The sequence below is a fragment of the Lactuca sativa genome, chromosome 7 (genome assembly GCF_002870075.4).
Source record: "Lactuca sativa cultivar Salinas chromosome 7, Lsat_Salinas_v11, whole genome shotgun sequence".
NCBI lineage: Eukaryota > Viridiplantae > Streptophyta > Magnoliopsida > Asterales > Asteraceae > Lactuca > Lactuca sativa.
In genome coordinates, this window is record NC_056629.2 from 102,957,704 (window position 1) to 102,979,766 (window position 22,063).

The window sequence follows — 22,063 nt, forward strand, 5'->3', positions numbered from 1 at the left end:
ATTAAAAGCCTTTGAACTCTATCATCCAGAAGAGATTGGAATGATTCGGTATTAAATGATTTGGTTTTACAAACAGCTGTATTAGAGAATCAAATGGACAGGACATTTAATTTTTTGACATATTTCCATTAGTTTATACATGAATTAGTTTATAACCCGTGGGAACCACGGTTACAAAATTAATTAAACTTTCATAGTATAAAAATTCAAAATTATTAATCAATTATTTTAAATAAATTATTAATTAAGAGTTTTTTTATTATATAAAATTATAATCATCGAATAAAATAAATATATGAAATTACATCACTTTATAATTTGTATTAATTTTATTGTAGTTTTTATTCTAATGTTATTAATTTAATGTAATTAGAGTGAAAAATTTGAAATTTGAAATGAAGAATTAATAAATTGACAAGTGACATGCATAATTAGAAAACTTAATAGGATGATACATGATAAAAGAAGAATAAAATATGCATTAATTAAAAGACTTAATAGAGTGACACATCAAAAGGAGAATAAAACTATTCTTTTATTAGAATAAAGAAGATTAAGAATACCTTTTATTACTTTTAGCTTCTAATGTTATCATCATTTACAAAATCTTTACATCAAATTAATCAAGTTATATTTGAGAAAAACGCTTTCAGATAACGAATAAGTTGTACTTGCAAGGTTGTTAATATAAAAAAGTCTCATTTCAATGGCAAGAAGTACTAAAAAACTAACTGAAATAAAAAGATATCAGATAATACTTAAATTTTTTTGCATCAATACATAACAGTTTTTTATCATACACAACAATATATGCATTATAGAGTTGTACAGTACAACATTATAAAACATCAATTGTTATGTATGAAAAAAAACTGTTGTGTATAAATCATCTCCTATCCTAAAAAGTTTATCTAGTCACATATATATGGCACACACTCTTATAAAGACAAAAGACGTAATTTATATGCACCGATTTTAACATTATTTTTTTAACATTTAAACTACTTTTTCACATTAACAGTGTAGTGACTGACAGCTTAATCAACATTAGAAATACAGACAGACAGGAAAGATATTAACGTACATTACACCAACTACCATTAAAAGGTTAGTGATCACAAATCACATTAGACAATAAGAAGCATTATGAATTCAGCCTGATGTCATGTCATGTCATTGATTGTCAACGATAATAAGCATGCTGGAAAGCTGGTGACATGCCATTCCCATATCCCCCATAAGCAGCTGCCGGAGGTGGAGGAGGATAGTTCATCGGAGGAGTTCCCGGATACGTGAACGCCGGAGAATGTGGGGCGGCTTCCGGCGAATAGGCGGCATAATGATTTACAGGCTGACTCCTGTTTCCATGTCCATAGACCGAATATTGTGGTGGTGGATATTGGGTATTATGTGATGGAGACCTCACGAATGTTGGTGGGGCCGGGAAAGAAGATACATATGTGTTTGTGATACGCCCTGCTTTTGCTGGCGGCATGGGTCCCACGTTGCAGGCTCTGGTTCTTTTGTTGGCGGGACTCGTGGCGGCTGGCCTCTTTTTCTCTATCTTCACCTTCTCCAACTGTTGTAACCGTTTCTTTAGGTTCTCAGGGGGAAACTCAGCCTCAAGTTTGTATTCTTCTATGCATTTTATCACTACTCTTAGTGCAGACTGTTCTTTACGTGCAGCTAGGTGCTGTAAAAATAATCAAATAACAGGGGCAAAAGGGTAAATTTAAGTTTCCAACTCATAGCAATGTACTTTCATTATTCTCGATCAACAGTGCACTTTGAAAAATATATCCGATTGTGTAGCAATTTATCAAAATACAAAGCTTTTCTAAGAAATGTTTGACAAAATTAAGCTCATAATCATAAACTGAGATGTGAAATGATTAGTAGTATTTATATTTTATAAATGAAAAAAGGGGTATTTAATACCTGGGCACGTCCAGAATTGTTGGGATCTTCCATGATAGATGTTGCAGCCTTCTTTGCATCCTTGAGAAAAGCTTTTAGCAAAGAAACAGGGGGAAACCTCTCAACAAGGCCAACTTCATGAGTGAAATGCACAGCATCAACCTGTTGTCCTCTGCTAATTAATTCTTCAATCATATCTGCATGCACCCAAAAGGAACAACAAACATTTTTCTGTAAATTTCTTGAATTTGGTAAGTTAAATGCTTCAAATACCATTGGCGTGCTTAAAAATAATGTAAAATTTTACCAGGCATTTGGTCACCGAGGCCAAGTGAAACAGCGAGTTTAGGCATCTGTTTACGCCAAGCAGAACCAACAACGAGCTTTCTATACAAATCGAAATCTTCATCTTTGACAATCCCGAAAGTTACTAAATGCTGCAAGAATGTATGAACTTCGGGTGCTTTCACATTCTCAATCCCACCACGCTCATCCAAACTCTCCTTCCACGTTTCAGCGATCTCCTTGGCTGTTTTCTTCACACTCGGTGTCACAAAAGCTCGTGAATGGCCTAGTATCGGATCAATCATCACCGGAATCAAACTCTCAAGCATCAAAACACAAGCCCAGCCCAAATCATTGACGCAATCCGGCCTCTTGTCCACCGGAAAAACCTCCGATATCGCCTCCAATACGAACCTAGCAGGATCCACACACTCGGCCAAAGCTATAGGAATTGTAGCTCGCATCACATCCATTTCTTTCTTCCTGGAAGAGATAAACCCCCAAAATCCTAATGAATCCATCTTCACACAGAAGGACTTCAACCTCAACAGCAAACCCTCGGAATCGTCAACTTCGGGATTATCTTCAGCGTCTTCGCTTTTGCTTGTTCCGACTGCAGCTGCTGCGGCTTTCATGGCTTCTTCTACTTTCCGGATAGCGATGGAGACGGAATTTTCAATTGTGGTTTCTCGTTCCTCGAGGGAATTGAGGGAGGTTTTAGTTTGGGTTTCTAGGGTTTTGATCTTGTCCTTGATAGCATCAGATTTCTTGAGGAGATTTTGCTCCAACGAAGTGAAATGATCGGTAAGTTCTTTCCAGAGGAGAGTGCAGCTGGTCATGAGCGAAGCCTGGCGTTGGAACTCATCGAAACTCGGCGGCTGAGTTAACTCGCAGGGATCAGGGGTAGACATGGAACCCATAATCGATTAAGCTTCGATGTGTTCTAAGTCATGGATACGAGGAGAAGAAGAAGAAGAAGAAGAAGAAACCCTAGAACTGTAGAGGGAGAGAGAAAGTGGGAACAGCAAGAATTGGTTGGAGGGTGCTGGTGGCGATAAAAAGGCAGGTTAGGGAATGGGGTCGGAAGATGACGTGGTTGATTGTTATTGGGCCACGTATGATGTTTGTTACAAACATAGAAGGCATGCGTACGATAAGGAGACCAATAGCGGTATTTACCTGTATGTTGATATGATGCGCCGTATACGTGTCTAGAACTCCAGCGTTCTAGTACTAGTAGTGTGACCACAGCGAGCCATGCTTTCCAACCATCTGCACGTGACAAGTGACACCCAGATAAGTTCTAAAATTAGTCCTTCAGGTATATGAAAATATATGGATTTAGTCCATGTATTTATTTGTTGAATAAATGGTTTTGAGAAATTAAATTACCTCCTAGTACTATCGGTATTAGAGGTGACAACCATTACTCTATTGGTATTAGAAACTATGTTTAATTCCAAAGTAAAATGACTACTGTGGCTTATCATATCTATATTTCTTATTTAAAAACCTTACAAATATTAATCTGTTTAGTTTTAAAACTCTAAAATCAAATTAACTTATAAACCCTAAACGACAATTGTCGTTCAATCAAAATGTTTGTTTGGAAGCGAGTTTCCCGTTTTTAGTTTTTAACAAAATATCGATTTTAACAAAAGTTTCGGTTAGGAATACAAGCTTTTAACTATTGGTTTAATCAAAAACTCAAAATCTAAAATCTACTTCATGTAACATTTTTTTAAAGGGAAAATTGATAGCGAAGGTTTTCAGGTCAGATTTTGCGCACTGACTAATCTCCTGTTAAAAACATGAGATTATGTCTCATGTTCTGAAGTCATTGCAGTTAAACCTCCATGACCACAATGGCTAAGTAATATCATGATTTGAACATAAAAAAAGTTATTGGGTTTTTTAATCAATTTCCAAAATGGCCTATAAAAAGGTATTTATATATTTATTTTTTTAAACAATTTTCTATTTATATAATGTTCAGTGTTGTAAAAATCCCGATTAATTTCCGATTAACCCCTAGGCGTTACTCGATCGATTAGAGTGCGTCTAACGATTAATCCTTACATACATAATGACTGAAACAGGACAACTCGATGAAAATGTAACACTTTGAAGAAGTTATATCTCAATAGAAACTATTTGATGTATGATTAGTGTTTTATTTATCATTTTAACCTATTTTGTTATGATATTAGTGGTATTTATAAATTTTATATGATATTAGTCATATTTAATATTTTAACATCTATTAAATCAACAATTAATGGTCCTCGATTAATCTCCGTCTAGCCAATTAATCCTTTAACCCCAGTCCACCGGCTAGTTAATGTCGAACGATTTTTACAACCTTAGTAATGTTATACATTTCAAAAGATTCCAATTATTTTTGTGAAACATTTCAATAACAAATAAAAACTATAGTTTTCATCTGCGAGATAGCTTTTTTAATAAAACCCTATACATATATATATATTCTTCCACAGGATTTTACAACACATATCTATATGAACGACACGTTTCATGATGTGTAAATGTGATAGATTTTGTGGAATAAGCTGATGCAACCGTTTAGATGGAAATAACAATGAATGAAAAAAAACATTAGCTGGAAAGAAATAAAAAGAAATGAAAGAATGCCACAATAATTGATATAAAAAGCAACTCAATTATTGATAAAAATCTCTATAGGCGTCATCAAGACAACACAAAATGTATAAACAACTCTAATATTGTGAAAAAAAATCTGAAAAGTTATTCTCAAATGGATATTCTAAAAACTGGATGTTTGAAATTACTTTTTAAGCCTAAAAATTCTTTTTGTAAATGTTTTTTTTATAAAAGTTTTTTTGAGAAATCAAAAGCTAAAAGTTGTTTTTAAAAAGTGTTTGGATAGTATTTTTTGATTTTTGAGTGTTATTTAACTTTAAAAGTCTAAAAGTTACAAAAAAATCACATTTTCTTAACTTTTGTAAACTTACTTTTTTCTTCTTTACAAAAAATTATTTTGAAAAGAACTTTTACATATTCCAAACATTTTTATAACTTTTAGAAAAGTTAAAAAACAAATGTCATTTAAAAAGTATTCCCAAATACCCTCTAACTTTACAGAAAATAAAAATAAATAAATCACTAATTCCTATAGAACAATAATTGTAGACTAAGGAAATAAATCACCTAATAATGTGATTAAGAAACAACTTATTGTATAAGTAAACTAAAATCATTACTTTTATCATGGGATTATCTCTTCTATCTTTTATCCAAATGCAACGAAATTTCAAATGTCACTTTTTTAGGATTTTTTGGATGTCTTTAGCATGTCCCCTTAAAGTTGCATGGCTTTTGGATAGGCACCTAAAATAATTTTATGCAATTATGCTCCAAAACATGAAAGGGTGCATGTGCTGCTGAATTTATAACTTGCACTCAATTGAACCAAAATCATACTTATAATTTAAAGTATATTTTACTTAGAAATAAACTTCATACAACATCTTAATAAAACTTTTTTCTTAAAACAATTAATATGAACTGAAAGACAAAATTTTATAATGGGTACTTATGGTTTGCAAAATATATCATTTTGAAAACTTTAAAGAAAAACGTTACACCATTGGTCCATGTGGTTTGTAAAATTATATGAAAAGTCCTCATGTCGTTAATTCTAACTTTTTAGCTGTTAAATTTTAATGAAAAAGACAATTTTTTATTTTAAAATTTTTGGTTTTCTATTTTTTTTATAATTTTTGTTATGTATGGTTTTTGTAACTTTTTTGTTGATTCAAAATAACCAAAATTAGAAAAATCATAAATAACCAAAATTATAAAAAAAAATAGACAACCAAAAAAACTCAAACACCAAATTTGTATACTCTAATATATTCATACATTTTACATTTTTTGGAAAAGGTCAAAACAAAAGTTATCAAATGAATGAAAAATAAAATGAAACAACTAAAAAAACAAGAATAGAAAAAAAAGTAATAAGATTTTTTTTAAAAAAATACGAAAAAAACCAAAAAAAGATTAAAAGTATAAAATATATTAATATATTAGAGTATATTACAACTTTGGTGTTTGAGTTTTTGTTTTTTGTTTTTTTATTTTTCATTACTTGAATCAAAATAAATAAAAACAATACAAGAATAATAAATAACTAAAATTATAAAAAAAAAATAGAAAATAAAGGTAAAATAATGATAATGATAAATGCAAACATAAAGTTGCTAACTATATTAACTATGGAGTATCCAAGTAAAAAAAACATGAATCGGAACGATATAAAATTAAAAAAGAATAAAAATAAATCATTAACGTTTCAATTCACAAATAAGAAAAAAATTAAAAAAGAAACGGTTTTGACATGGTTTATCGAATTTAAGTTTATTTAATTGAATCAAAATAAATAAAAACTTTAAAAAACCTCAAATAACAAAAATTATAATATAAAAATAGAAAACAAAATGTCAAATAGATAAAAAAAAAGATATCAAATTGTTGAAATTATATATATATATATATATATATATATATATATATATATATATATATATATATATATATATATATATATATATATATATATATATATATATATATATATATATATATACAAAATTTATATTTATAATTTATCTATATACAAAATTTCAAAATTACACAAATGGTTCTTGAGGTTTGTAGTATATTACAAATTTGGTACAAGAGTAAAATAGTATTTTTCATTAAAATCTAATAGCTGAAAAGTTAGATTTAAGAACAAATTACACGAATGGTCCTTTAGGTTTTGGTTTTTTCCTTAAAGTAGTCCCTACGGAGGTTTTTTTCCCTCAAATGGTACCTACAAACGTTAAGTTGCACGCGAATAGTCCCCGAGTTGGATGTCCGTCCATTCCAACGTTATCCTGCCCCCATGTGACTTGCACATGATAGTATTTATGTCATTTATATATATACTAATTTCAAAGTACATGATGAACAGGACTTCTCTACGATTGGTTGTTTTGTTTTTTTTCTTTTCCGTTTCCGTTTCCTGTGTTTTCTTTATTTGTGAGAAATTTTTTTCTTTTCCAGCATCTCTGTTACACCGCTAATGTAACCAATAAAAACGGGTATAGTGTCTGTCACGTGTTACGTTGTCGATGTTCTCACCGCCTCTCATTCTATCATCTTCGGAGAATCCTTTTCGTTTCTGTGGGTATCGCTTTCCCCCCATCGCTTCCACCTCTCAAGATTCTCAGTTGCTTGCCTTCTTCCTCACTCCTCAGCCACTAAAAGCAGCGGAACATCTTCCCGCCTCCGATGCTTCTAGGGTTTCCGCTGAAGAAGATTTAGGTTGAGTGTTTTCACTATTGATGATCCCTCCACCGCCACAGTCTCCCGTCAAAAACCCTATCACCCTTACTATCAATTGAAGGAGTTCTCACTCTTGCTCTTAATCACTTGCTCCACAACCGTCTGCATCGCCATCTCTATCTTCTTTTGTCGCCGGAAAAGAGAACGACGGAACCGATATATTATGCTTCACCACTCTTTCATCTGATAACATCATTTTTCTCTGTTGTAGTCGAACCCTAATTACGTATGTCATTGATCTGAAGCAATGATTGTAAATTTTCAGGTGGATTTTATTGATCACAAGGACTTTTAGACAAAGGTAATTACTTGAATTAATTGCAGTTTTATGTTACTAATTTATTTTGGTACGCCTATGCTATTCCGACTTCATTATACGATGATTTGGCGTCTTATTTTTTGTATTATATTTGTGGATTTTTGAATATGGTGAAGAAGTGACAGCAGAGTGGCAAAGTTGATCAGATTAACTGCATGGCAGAAGAAGGTGACGTGTAAGATTTTGCAGATGGTGTGGATGGAGGAGAAAACAATGGTGAAGATTGAAATCTTGATGATTACTAAATGGTTAGTGTAAGAATTAAATTTCATTCCTTTTAGTGTTTTTTCCAAAATCTATCATCAAATGTATATGTGTTATAATCTACCATGTAATACACTTGATTTCGACAATTCATATCTTTTTAAGTTCTAATTTGAGCAGCTTACAAAGGTGACAGATACGTCCTCTGCTCGAGCAAGATCAGGAAAAGATATCCAGGGCATTCCATGGGAAAGATTGAATATAACAAGGGAAAGTTACAGACGTACAAGACTTGAACAATACAGAAACTATGAAGACATTCAATTATCTGGTGATGTTGTTGATAAGGTACTACAATATCTACTTTCATAGACATAATTCCTTTTTCTACTCTTCATATTATGAAACATTGTTGTTGTATGCAGAAATGCAAACAAAATTCCAAAATTGGTAACTACTATGAGTTCTTTCATAATACAAGATTAGTGAAACCTAAAATCATTCATTTTCAAGCATATTAGATTGATATTACCTAAAAGCCCTAAAGATTCTAAAAATTTATGTGGTATACAGCTAAGGAACCTGATATAGGCTACCTTAAAGCATGATGTGTATCTCATGTGTAACAACTCAATCATGCACTGCTCATTAATCACAAAACCCAACTGAAAATCTAAACTTTTCTAGGCACGTGGCACCTACTGAGGTACTTACTTTTATTTTCATTCATCATATAATGTTGCTGAAGTTGCAAAAAGACGGAAATTACATTGTGTCTTGACTCCCTTAACTTTAGACCTAAACTCAAGAATTTTAATTTCTTTGTTCATTTTTTTTATACCTTTTTGAGAATTGAAAATCTGAAATTTGTTTTGGGGATAGAGAAACATGCAGGTAGTTTGATGTAATGGTTTACACAAACTCGAATTAGTACACTAGCACTCAATGATGATTTCTTGGAGGCAGGAAGGTTTCAAGGAAAGCTTGCTTGTGAGGTAATCTGTTATAAAAATATATTTTTCTGGGATTTTGGTAAAAGATTTAACCATAAAATGTATTATTAATTTAGTTTTAATACGGAATCTTGATGTATTATATGATGCAAAGATTTGGATAAACAGTGAATGATTTTTTGTACAAGGACGACTTGTGAAGATAATGCTATAACAAATGCTATTGAAATATACGACACCTTGGAAGTAATTGTGAAGTAGGATGTAAATCATGCAACTATTTTTGTTATAAAATATATTTTTGAAAACGTGTTTGTTGATATTTTGATAAATGTGGTGGTTTGTAGTGGTGGAATGCATTTAATGGCATCAATTAATGATTGTGGTGTGAGAGAATAGGACGTGGAGGGATTTTAGCTTGTGAATCACTTCCGCTTTCCTAGGCCAGTCAATGTGTGTGTGTGTTTTTTTTGGTTCTTATTTGGAATTCCTTTAGATAGTGTTTGTTGTCATAGAATTAGGGGAGGAATGGAATGGCTCATTCCATAGAAGTGAGGAAGACATGTTTGTTTTCTCTGATGGAATGGAATGAGCCATTACGAATGTTAAGAACAAACTCATTTTGTTGTAATTATTTGTTATATAAAAGTGAGGAATGTGTTTGGTATGATGGAATTCAAAATTTATGAATAAAAATTGGTTAAGTTGCAGCTTTTCATTCCATTCTAGAATGAAATGAAGGATTAACAAAATGGAAGGAGTCACATCACAAATTAATGGAATGAGTGATTCCATTCTGATTCTGATTCCATGAAATCAAGAGGTAAATTTATAGAATCAAAAGTTAAAATTTAACTCTCCGAATGCAATGCAGGTGTATGACTAAGTTTGTGACTGGTCTCTTTTCGGTGGGAATGTTCTTTCACCTCTACAATTAGGTACTAAAAAAATATTGTAGGTTTACAAAAAAAAAAAAAAAACTTGTGGGTGATTCAAAAGTTATTATGTGGTATTAAAGATTTAGAACAAAGAGTTGTTCTAAATTTGGTAACCGAAGATTGTGCTTGGATTTGAATTCGATTGTTGTTCTCTTAGTTTAAGTTATTGGTTTGTAAATGTTTAGAATTTTATTTCAGCTGAAAGTTAAAAGACATGGGTGATGGTCAGGGAACCAAGCCTGCCAATGCCAACAAAGGGAACGCAGCTACCAACCTTAGAAGTGAGTGTTTTAACCAAATCATGTATTTTACCTACAGATGGTGTAATGCATATGAACTTAGTCACTAGCTTTAGTTGGTAAAAGAAAAGAAATGTTTTTTATGAAAAATTCTAATGATTCCAATGAAATTGTCACTCCTCTAATGGCTTACAAACACCAAATAGCAAGGAGGATAATTTGAGAGAGAGGAGAGGGGAGGGAATTCGGCCAGGGATTCTTTTCTTTAGATCAAGTTCCGATTTCCCTTTGCCATAGGGTCTATTTATACTTGTAGACTCCTTAAGGGTTACAACTTAAACCCTAATTGGATAATCTTCTCTTAAAGCTATCCAAATCCATTCCTTAGATAGCCTTGGACGATTTGAAGCTATCCATAGCTTCTAGAATCCATCCACCCCTATCAATTATGGATTTACAGTCTAAAGTTTAACTATCAAAAAATTGACAGTTTATACCCTCTTATTTAATTAATCTCTTTAAGTCACCAAATTAATACCAATTAATTTATAACTTATATTAATCAAATAACAATATTATTATTCTTTATATTATTCTCATAATATATTAATAATATTTATTCTCTCTTAATAAATCATCCTATCAAGTTGCTATGGTGAAGGCAACCCAAAAGGACCATGCACAACCGGATCAAATACTTGCCTAATATAGTTGCAGCCTTAGACACTATTCCAACAGTCTCCCACTTGGATAAGTCTAGTAACTATATGCATAAGTACAATTCGATTTGCAATCGTAGCTCTCAAAGACGCTGTCAAACTCTGATCTAATCAATCTTGTCCTTTAGATAAGGGATCGTACAGTCCTCTGTTAGATATCATGCTGACAATTCTATGGAATGATTAGTCAAACATTTAGGTTTCTCGATCTCTGATTTATTCGACATAGAACTTAATCGAACACATCAATTCAGTTCTGACCGGGCCCGACACATAAGTCAAATCAAATCATCGAGCTGCCGAGATATCGCTTTTACCTTCCTAGGATAAAAGTTACAGATAAACTTTGACTTATATGCATTTACTTATTCATTAACCAACCATACACAACAATACGTTTTATAACATCGCGTTACTGATGCGTTTTCGCATTATCAATGTACAATCATCTAATAAATAACAAACCATATATCTAGGTTTTAAGACTATATGATATTATTGTCTTGCGATCACCCTTTTATATCATATTCCATAAGGTGATTCCAGCAAGCGCGGGTTTGTTCCAATGCTCAAAACCAGTTCATAAGCACTCATGAACGTTGCAGCAACCCTCTGCTATGTCTAACACCATTTAGACAATCTACATACCAATTCATGACAATCTTCATTCATATCTACTTCCAACATATGAACGATTGTGGACAATTTGAATAATTCGATTATTCCTAATAAATTCAATTATTCTGGAAGTCAAAACATGCAAAGTGAAACAATAGTTAATCAATTAACATAAGATAGTAACATTACTCATAAATAAAACTCCTTTATTTAATCATCAAATGTTAATTACATTTATCTATTACATGTTTCTAATACAATCTATCTAATCTATGCTAATATCATCCTTCAGCTCAATACTCCTAGCATGCTGTAAGTGCTTAACCCTACTCAGTCCCTTCGTAAGCGGATCTGCTGGGTTATCTTCTGATGATATCGTCTTCACCACGAGTTATCCTTCTTCTACAAGATGTCTAATAAAATGATATTTTCTGTCGATTTGTCATGATCTACCATGATCCCGTGGTTCCTTGGTCAAGGCAACCGCTCCTTCATTATCACAGTAAATCTCCATGGGCTCCTTTATGGCAGGTACAACTCCAAGATCAACAATGAAGTTCCTCAGCCATATTGCCTCCTTCGACGCTTCGCTCGCTGCAATGTACTCTGATTCACACGTTGAATCAGCTACAGTTTCCTGCTTGGAACTCTTCCATGTCACTGCTCCTCCATTCAGGGTAAAGACCTAGCCCGACTGCGAACGGTAGTTGTCCCTGTCGGTCTGAAAGCTGGCGTCACTATACCCTCGCACCTTCAAGTCATCACTCCCTCCGAGGACTAAGAACCATTCCTTCATCCTCCGAAGGTACTTAAGGATATTCTTCACCGCAATCCAATGGGCTCTGCCAGGATTCCCTTGATATCTGCTAACCATGCTCAAAGCAAAGGCTACATCAGGGCGAGTACAAGTCATAGTGTACATGATTGGGCCAACTGCGGAAGCGTATGGTACTCGGCTCATTTCTGTTATTTCAGCTTCGGTACTCGGACTTTGAGTCTTACTCAACTTGGCATTACTTTGTATTGGTAATTCTCCCTTCTTTCAGTTTTCCATACTAGAACGTTTTAGTACCTTCTCTAAGTAAGTGTTCTGACTAAGTCCTATTAGTCTCTTACTTCTTTCTCTTACTATCCTTATTCCCAAAATGTAAGAAGCCTCTCCGAGGTCCTTCATAGCGAAGCACTTCCCGAGCCAGGACTTAACTTCCTGCAGAGTCGGGATGTCGTTTCCTATGAGTAATATGTTATCGACATATAGAACGAGGAAGCTAACTATACTCCCACTGGCTTTGACATATACACATGATTCATCTTCGCTTCGTACAAATCCAAACTCTTTGACTTTCTCATCGAAGCAAAGATTCCATCTGCGAGACGCTTGCTTAAGTCCAAAAATGGACTTCTCAAGCTTACACACTCTATTCGGATGCTTCGGATCCACAAACCCCTCTGGCTGAGCCATGTAAACATCCTTAGCCAACTTTCCGTTAAGGAAAGCGGTCTTGACATCCATTTGCCAAATCTCATAATCATGAAATGCGGCAATCGCTAGCATCACTCTAATAGATTTTATCTTCGCAACCGGTGAGAAGGTCTCATCATAGTCAACTCCGAGAGTTTGAGTAAAGCCCTTTGCAACCAATCGCGCTTTATATGTGTGTACGTTTCCATCCATGTCGGTCTTCTTCTTGAAGATCCATTTGCACCCAACGGTCTTACGTTTGGGCACATTATCAACCAAATTCCAAACTTGGTTATCATACATGGATTGGATCTTGCTATCCATTGCCTCTTTCCACTTTGCAGACTCCGGGCCTGCCATGGCTTCCTTATAGCTGTTAGGTTCATCAAGGTTTATTAGTGTACCGTCACTAATATACGTGTCCCCTTCGGTAGTAATATGAAAACCATAAAACTGGGGTTGAACTTTAACTCTATCGGAACGTCTAAGAGGTAAGGACTCGTCAATCAGTTCAACCAGAGTTTCCTCCTCGGGTTGAGCGCCAGCTGTAGAGGTTCCTTCATCTATCGACTCTTGAATCTCTTCAAGCTCGATTTGCCTCCCACTGTCTCCTTGACCTATGAGTTCTCGCTCTCGGAAAACTCCTCTCCTCGCAACAAAGACAACATTGTCCTTCGGTCTATAGAAGAGATATCTAAAGGATTTCTGTGGGTAGCCGATGAAAATACATCGCTCACTTCGAGGTTCAAGCTTGTCGTGAGTATCTCGTCTTACGAAAGCCTCGCAACCCCAAACCTTGATATGTGCCAACGAGGGAGCTTTCCCTGTCCACATTTCATGTGGTGTTTTGGCAACCTTCTTAGTAGGGACTCGGTTAAGGATATGGGCGACAGTCTCCAAGGCATACCCCCAAAAAGAGATTGATAGTGAAGCACGAATCATCATAGAGCGAACCATATCCAATAAGGTTCGATTACGCCTTTCTGCCACACCATTCAACTGCGGTGTCCTAGGAGGCGTCAATTGTGAAACTATTCCACACTCCTTTAGATAATCGTGGAATTCAAGACTTAGGTACTCTCCTCCTCGATCGGATCGAAGCATCTTGATTTTCCTGCCCAATTGATTCTCCACTTCATTCTTGAACTCTCTGAACTTTTCAAAGGTTTCTGACTTTTGCTTGATTAAATAGATATACCCATATCTACTATAAGCATCGGTAAAGGTCACGTAGAAGCGGTTCCCATCCTTCGTGGTTGATCTAAACGGTCCACATACATCGGTATGTATTAGGTCCCATAGACCCTCACCCCTCTCGCACGTACTCGTGAAGGGTGATTTAGTCATCTTTCCAAGTAAACAAGACTCGCACGTGTCATCTTCCCTAAGGTCGAATGACTCCAACACTCCATCCTTTTGGAGTTGGGCTATGCGTTTCTTGTTGACATGTCCAAGACGACAATGCCACAAGGATGCTCTATCCATACTATTGGAAGAATCTATGTTCAAAACATCATTTCCTAAGTTATCAACAATCATAACAGTTTCATAAATTCCATTACATGGTATAGCTTCAAAATAAAAGACACCATTTAGATAAGCCAAAATAGAACCATTCTCATTATTAAAAGAAAATCTAAAACCTTGTCTAAAAAAACCATGAAATGAAATGATGTTTCTAGCCATTTCTGGCGAATAGCAACAATTGTTCAAATCTAAACATAAATTATTCCTAAGCACTAAAGAATACACTCCAATCTTGGTCACAGGCGACGATCTTCTGTTCCCCATGATTAGATTGATCCTTCCTTGCTCCACATCCCTACTTCTTCTTAGTCCCTGCACATTAGAACAAATGTGATAACCACAACCGGTGTCAAGAACCCAAGAAATAGTATGATTAGAATCGTTAAATTTAATTGTGTATATATCTGCGAAAGACGGCTTGATCTTTCCTTCCTTGATGGCTTGCAGGTACTCTGGGCAGCTTCTCTTCCAATGTCCTATCTTATGGCAGTGGTGACACTCTGCCTCCTTAGGGTTAGGGCAGGGCTTAGCAGGATCACTTTGGTCGCACTAGAAGAGGCACCATCGCGGTCTTTAACCTTGCGATAGTTCTTAGACGAAGCCTTCCTTTTCTTTCCCTTTCCTTGACCAATAGCCAAGACAGGAGCAACGGGTGGGTTGGGAGTTGGTGCAACATACTTGTCCTTGAAGTTGCTCTCAGCGACCCTCAAGAGACCTTGGAGTTTGCTTAGGGTGACCTCCTCTTTGTTCATGTGGTAGGTCATCCTAAATTGATTGTACATCGGAGGCAAAGAGTGAAGCACCATGTCGATCGCCAAGTCTTCTCCAAAGTCAACATTTAACTTGCGAAGGCGGTCGACATACCTTTGCATCTTTTACAGGTGCACGGTAAGAGATTCTCCATGACCCATCTTAGCGGAAATCATGTTAGTGAAAATCTCATAACGCTCTTGTCTCGCGTTTTGGTGGTATTTCTCCAATAATTCTTGATGCATTTCGTACGGGTACATGTCCTCATAGGACTTTTGGAATTTGGAGTTCATGATGGCTATCATGATGCAATGTACCTTCGTTGCATTGCGCTCATGAGTTTCAAAAGCGGTTATTTCAGCCGGAGTAGCGATTTCAGGGTTGATTTTCTCGAGCTTCTCATCGAGGACATACTCCTTATCCTCATAGTGACCAATGGTGTGAATGTATCTTATCCATTCGCTAAAGTTCATTCCATCGAAGGTGACCTTTTGGCAAAGGCTCATCAATGTGAAAGAACTAGCAGCAGCGTTGTTTGCGTTCGACATCTACAATTAGAAAGGACAAAGATAGATTAGAATACGAATCCCTAATTATCACCCAATAAGAAAAATTAGGGCTAGGATCCAACAACAATATTTACATATTAGAAAAGGGATGCCGTAATCCAACATGCAAATAATATGAAGGTAAGTGAATGACGATTCACTAATTCTCCACCACATAAACCTAACTATTAGTCCTAAATGTATTGAGAATTCCTAGGTTTGGATGAGATTCATTGAAACTATTCAATGGCATGTTTAAATCTCGATATGCCCCTCTTGTTTGTGACTGGGATACCGAGGACCACAAAGCAAGTGTGAATTACCATGCAAATTCACACGGTGCCTTCATTGTAACGATCACCTATTCGATGTGCCGGTAAACCACAAACGCTCCATCGAACTATGATAAATGCCACATTTGCTTAGAACCAATTAGTGTGCCGGTAAACCACACACGATCCACTAACATCTTGGCAAGGGTGCAAAGTGTAATTTCATGGGATTGCATCAATTCACTTTTCCTAAAGTAACTAGGATTGGGAAATTTAAAAAATGTGTAGTTACTTTGTATTACTTATTATACTTTTAATGAGAGGATGAGGTTGCCCTATCCTACCCGATTGGCTAACGACCCTCCACCGATCAAGCAAGCGGTGGGTGTGAGTTTACACCCATTAAGCATCATTTTATAGGCCGCAACCATATACCCACCTTATAGATTGGCTTCGTGAATGAGGCCTACTAACGGTAAGACTAGCATATTTAGTCATACATATATATATATATATATATATATATATATATTATTCTAGTAATATCATATTAGTATAGGGTTGTATTTTAAACCTTTTTAAAATCTAGGGTTTGAAATTTAAATTGTCTAAATTAAAACTTTTAATCACAAAATATAAATTTCAAAACTTGAGGACAAGTTTTAAACATTTAAAACATGGAGGATCAAATAACAAATAATTTTAATTAACAATTAATTCCCTAATTATCTATATTTGATTTATTCAAGATTTCATGTAAGATAATTACCAAGTTAATCAAAATAATTAATTAATTATCATATAAGGAAATTAAATATTTTATTAGTTGATAAATATCTTTAATTAGATCAAGATTATAGTCATATATATCAAAAAATCGGATTAGGGTTGATATAATATGATTAAGGTAAGTTTCCATAAGATAATCATGAAGAAATCCCGAATTTGGCCATTCCTGACGCTTGGACTCGCCGAGTGCACCAAGGGACTCGCCGAGTCAGGCCAACTCGCCGAGTCCACTATGGAACTCTCCGAGTCCATGACTCAAAAACACAAAAATCGAATTTTGTAGTTAAGTTACAAACAAACAAGCAACAATTTAATGAAAACCAAGCTAGGCTCTGATACCACTGATGGGTTTTAGCCATAAGAACTTTCCTATGTGCGCATGCAAAACCCTAATGCTTGGATCTAGGCTTTCTAATTAAACATGCTTTGAATCCAAGACTTCTAATAACTAATTAGGAATAATAACAATACTAAATCAGATCTTGAATTATACCTTTGAATCTCTTGTTTGATCTTGTTGTCGTGGAGCTCTAGAGTCACAATTGTCACTCCTCTAATGGATTACAAACACCAAATAACAAGGAGGATGATTTGAGAGAGAGGAGAGGGGAGGGAATTCGGCCAGGGATTCTTTTCTTTAGATCAAGTTCCGATTTCCCTTTGCCATAGGGTTTATTTATACTTGTAGACCCCTTAAGGGTTACAGCTTAAACCCTAATTGGATAATCTTCTCTTAAAGCTATCCAAATCCATTCCTTAGATAGCCTTGGACGATTTGAAGCTATCCATAGCTTCTAGAATCCATCCACCCCTATCAATTATGGATTTACAGTCTAAAGTTTAACTATCAAACAATTGACAGTTTATACCCTCTTATTTAATTAATCTCTTTAAGTCACCAAATTAATACCAATTAATTTATGACTTATATTAATCAAATAACAATATTATTATTCTTTATATTATTCTCATAATATATTAATAATATTTATTCTCTCTTAATAAATCATCCTATCAAGTTGCTATGGTGAAGGCAACCCAAAAGGACCATGCACAACCGGATCAAATACTTGTCTAATATAGTTGTAGCTTTAGACACTATTCCAATAACAGTCTCAACCGGCAGCCAAGCGGGCAAAGCCCATTGATGCGAGATCGGGAGGTCAGAAGGGTCACACTTGTAGGAAGTGCAGCAAGATCCATAATGGATCTTGCAGATCAGGTGTGTGTTACAAGTGCTGGAAGGAGGGGCATATCGCAAGGGCTTGCCCCAAGGGATTTTCAGTTTTCTTTCATTGCAACCAGACTGGCCATCGAAGGCTGAGTGCCCGCAGTTACTTCAGGCATCAGCGCAGGGATTTGCGACTTCTACTACTCGAGCTTCAGAGGGGCGGCCAGTGAAGGCTGAGGCACCGAAGGCTTGCAGTAGAGCCTTCCAGTTCACAGCGGAGGAGATCCGCGCAGCACCTGATGTTGTGGCTGGTATGTGATCTTTTACTTATTCTTATATATATATATATATATATATATATATATATATATATATATATATATATATATATTGCTTATATGTGGTATGCGTAGGTACCTTTCTTGTGAGTTCTGTACCTGCTTTAGTGTTGTTTGACTCGGGTGCGAGTCGATCTTTCGTATCGTTAGCATTTAGTCGTCACATCAGTAGCCGATGTGAGGCCTTGAGTCGACCTCTGAGAGTCTCCATAGCTGCTGAGCATGTTGTTTTTGCGACTGATGTGATTCGGGGATGTGTGCTTTAGATTTTTGGAGTCGAGTTTCCGATAGATTTGGTGCCTATCGTGATGGGGGATCTCTGTGTCATCGTGGGCATGGACTGGTTGAGCCGATTCGGAGCCATGATCGACTATGAGCGTCAACTAGTGACCATCCGAAACCCTAGTGGGGGAGTACTTACGGTATCCGGCGAGGGTACCCGATATGGGTCAGCATTTTGTTCGGCTGCACGAGCGAGGCAGAGCTTGCAGCAGGGTTGCATGGGTTTTCTAGCGTATGTGTCGGAGGATGTTATGGAGAGACCGAGTACTGTCACTGACATTCCGGTGGTTAGCAAGTTTCCGTATGTTTTCCCCGAGGAGTTACCGGGTGTGCCTCCCGAGAGGCAGGTAGAGTTTCGCACTGATTTGCTTCCAGGGGCGGCACCTATCGCCAAGACACCCTATCGCCTTGCGCCGCCAGAAATGCAGGAGTTATTCTCACAGCTTCAGGAGTTGTTGGGAAAGGGATTTATTTGGCCGAGTAGCTCGCCGTGGCGAGCACCAATCCTTTTTGTCAAGAAAAAGGATGGTACGCATCGGATGTGTATTGATTACCAGGAGTTGAACAAGCTAACGGTCAAGAACCGTTATCCACTCCCGAGGATCGACGACCTATTCGATCAGTTGCAGGGTGCATCTTGGTTTTCTAAGATTGATTTGAGGTCTGGGTATCATCAGATGAGGGTTCGTGATGAGGATATTCCGAAGACAGCATTTAGAACTCGTTATGGGGATTACGAGTTCGTGGTGATGCCTTTCGGGCTCACCAATGCACCGGCAACATTTATGGATCTCATGAACCGAGTATGCAGACCTATGTTCGTTCATCATGTTCATCGACGATATTTTGGTGTATTCAAGTCTAGAGAGCAGCATGAGGAGCATTTGAGAGAGGTTCTCGAAGTATTGAGATCGGAGAGGCTTTATGCCAAATTCTCCAAGTGTGATTTCTGGTTACGAGAGGTCCAGTTTTTGGGACACCTCGTTAATAAGATCAGGATTTTGATCGACCCGGACAAGATTGAGGCGGTTATGAGTTGGGAGGTGCCGAGATCCCCCACCGAGATCAGGAGTTTTCTGGGGTTAGCTGGCTACTATCGGAGTTTTATCAGAGTTTTCTCCAAGATTGTTGTTCCTCTCACCAAGTTGACCCGGAAGGGTGTTACTTTTGTTTGGGGTCCCAATCAGCAGACCTCATTTGAGACTCTTCGACAGAGGTTGTGCGAAGCTCCAGTGTTATCTCTTCCTGAGGGAATGGAGGACTTCGTGGTCTACTGTGATGCATATATATTAGGGTTAGGTGCAGTGCTTATGCAGAGAGGGCATGTGATAGCATATGCATCGAGGCAGCTGAAGCCTCATGAGACGAGGTATCCTACCCACGATTTAAAGTTGGGGACAGTGGTGTTCGCCCTCAAGATCTGGCGCCATTACTTGTATGGGGTTCAGTGAACCATCTACACGGACCACAAGAGCTTGAGGTATCTGATGGATTAGCCTAACCTGAATATGCGGCAGAGGAGATGGTTGGACGTGGTAAAAGATTACGATTATGAGATTTTGTATCACCCGGGCAAGGCTAACGTGGTAGCTGATGCCCTGACCCGCAAGGCGAAGAGTGCCCCGATTCGGGATATATGCATGAGGATGAGAGTGATGACTCCAGCATTGGATACCATACGAGAGGCCCAGGCAGAGGTCGTGAGACTAGAGAACCGCAAGAAGGAGCGGGTGATCGGCTAGGTATCCGAGTTTGTGATGGATAGTCGGGGGCTTATGACCTTTCGAGGTCAGATTTGGGTGCCTTATACGGGCGGAGCTCATAGCACTTTGATGGAGGAGGCGCATACATCGAGATTTTCAATCCATCCCAGGGCCACTTAGATGTATTTGGATCTAAAGAGAGACTATTGGTGGCCCTGTATGAAGAATGATGTAGTATGGGTAGTAGAGAGGTGTCTAACCTGCCACCGGGTCAAGGCAGAGCACCAGCATCCTCATGGCCCATTGCAGCCTTTGGAGATTACCCAGTGGAAGTGGGAGCAAATCGCGATGGACTTTATCACCAAATTGTCGAGGAAGGCGCATGGGGTTGACACGATCTGGGTGATTGTAGATCGATTGACGAAGAGCGCTCACTTCCTTGCTATTATTGAGAGCTCTTCTGCTGAGAGGCTGGCAGAGATTTATGTGCGAGAGGTGGTAGCCCAGCATGGAGTGCTGACATCCATAGTTTCGGATTGGGATATGATTTTTACTTCCAGATTCTGGAAGAAGTTCCATGAGGAGTTGGGAACATGATTGCATTTTAGTACCGCCTACCACTCGCAGACAGACGGACAGAGTGAACGGACGATCCAGACACTCGTGGACATGCTTCGGGCATGCGTTATGGATTTCGGTGGGAGTTGGGACTCATACCTACCTTTGGCTGAGTTTTCCTATAACAACAGCCACCACTCAAGCATCGGCATGCCTCCCTTTTGAGCTTCTTTATGGGAGGAGGTGTCGCACTCCCATCTCCTAGGGAGAGGTAGAGAAGAGAGTTATGGGTGGCACTGAGATTGTGTCGAAGACGACCGAGCAGATTCAGCAGGTCAGATAGAGGTTGCAAACAGCTCAGAGTCGTCAGAAGAGCTACACGGACAGGCGACGATCCGAGCTTGAGTTCCAGGTTGGAGACTTTGTGCTTCTGAAAGTTTCCCCATGGAAAGGAGTGATCTGGTTTAGGAAACGGGGAAATTTGGGGCCTCGATATATTGGACCTTTTAGGGTGATTGTTAGGGTTGACACGGTTGCATAACAGCTGGAGCTACCTAATGAGTTGAGCCAAATCCATAGCATCTTCCACGTGTCCCAGTTGCAGAAGTATGTGGTTGATGAGACGGCGGTAGTACCATTAGAGGACATTCAGATGGATGCGAGCCTGAATTACATCTAGAGACTGATCGCGATCCTAGATCGGAGGTGAAGTTTCTGAGGAACAAGGAAGTGCCTCTGGTTTAGGTCTAGTCGCAGCACCAGAAGGGGGTCTGATTTGACTTGGGACCCAGAGCCGGATATGCGGGAGCAGTACCCCGAGTTATTTGTGGAGATGAACTTCATGTCACACCCCAAAACCGGAACGGCGGAAACGTTCTGGGGTGGATGACGTCATGTCAAGTATCACAACACATGTATTATAGTAATCAAAGTACAACAAAACATTGCATTAATAGTAATTATTTTACATGGTTTACTTTTCAATACATCAAGGTAATACAAGAAAATATATAGGTGCAGCTTGGCACAAAAATGGTCTACAACAGAAGCTCCTGGGTTGTACCTGTCTAATGCGGACCTGAGAATACAAGTTATTTGAAA

At 37.2% G+C, this 22,063-nt stretch overlaps 1 protein-coding gene and 1 pseudogene across 1 annotated transcript; one reads left to right on the plus strand and one right to left on the minus strand.

The window, feature by feature from the left end:
- Positions 1-973: 973 nt before the first annotated feature.
- Positions 974-3,242, minus strand: LOC111877780 (FRIGIDA-like protein 4a). Its single transcript, XM_023874281.3, has 3 exons — positions 2,225-3,242; positions 1,939-2,114; positions 974-1,693 (listed from the first exon to the last, which is right to left on the minus strand). The coding sequence occupies exons 1-3, from the start codon at positions 3,120-3,122 to the stop codon at positions 1,184-1,186; spliced, it is 1,584 nt and encodes a 527-aa protein (XP_023730049.1). The 5' UTR covers positions 3,123-3,242; the 3' UTR covers positions 974-1,183.
- A 3,638-nt stretch (positions 3,243-6,880) lies between these two features.
- LOC111877776 (uncharacterized) lies at positions 6,881-9,640 on the plus strand (annotated as a pseudogene).
- Positions 9,641-22,063: the final 12,423 nt, after the last annotated feature.

Coding starts and splice junctions, on each gene's coding strand:
- LOC111877780 (XM_023874281.3), bottom strand. CDS start 3,122: ATGGGTTCCATGTCTACCCCTGATCCCTGCGAGTTAACTCAGCCGCCG. Junction 2,115..2,224: donor CCTCGGTGACCAAATGCCTG/GTAAAATTTTAC, acceptor GGGTGCATGCAG/ATATGATTGAAGAATTAATT. Junction 1,694..1,938: donor ACAATTCTGGACGTGCCCAG/GTATTAAATACC, acceptor TTATTTTTACAG/CACCTAGCTGCACGTAAAGA.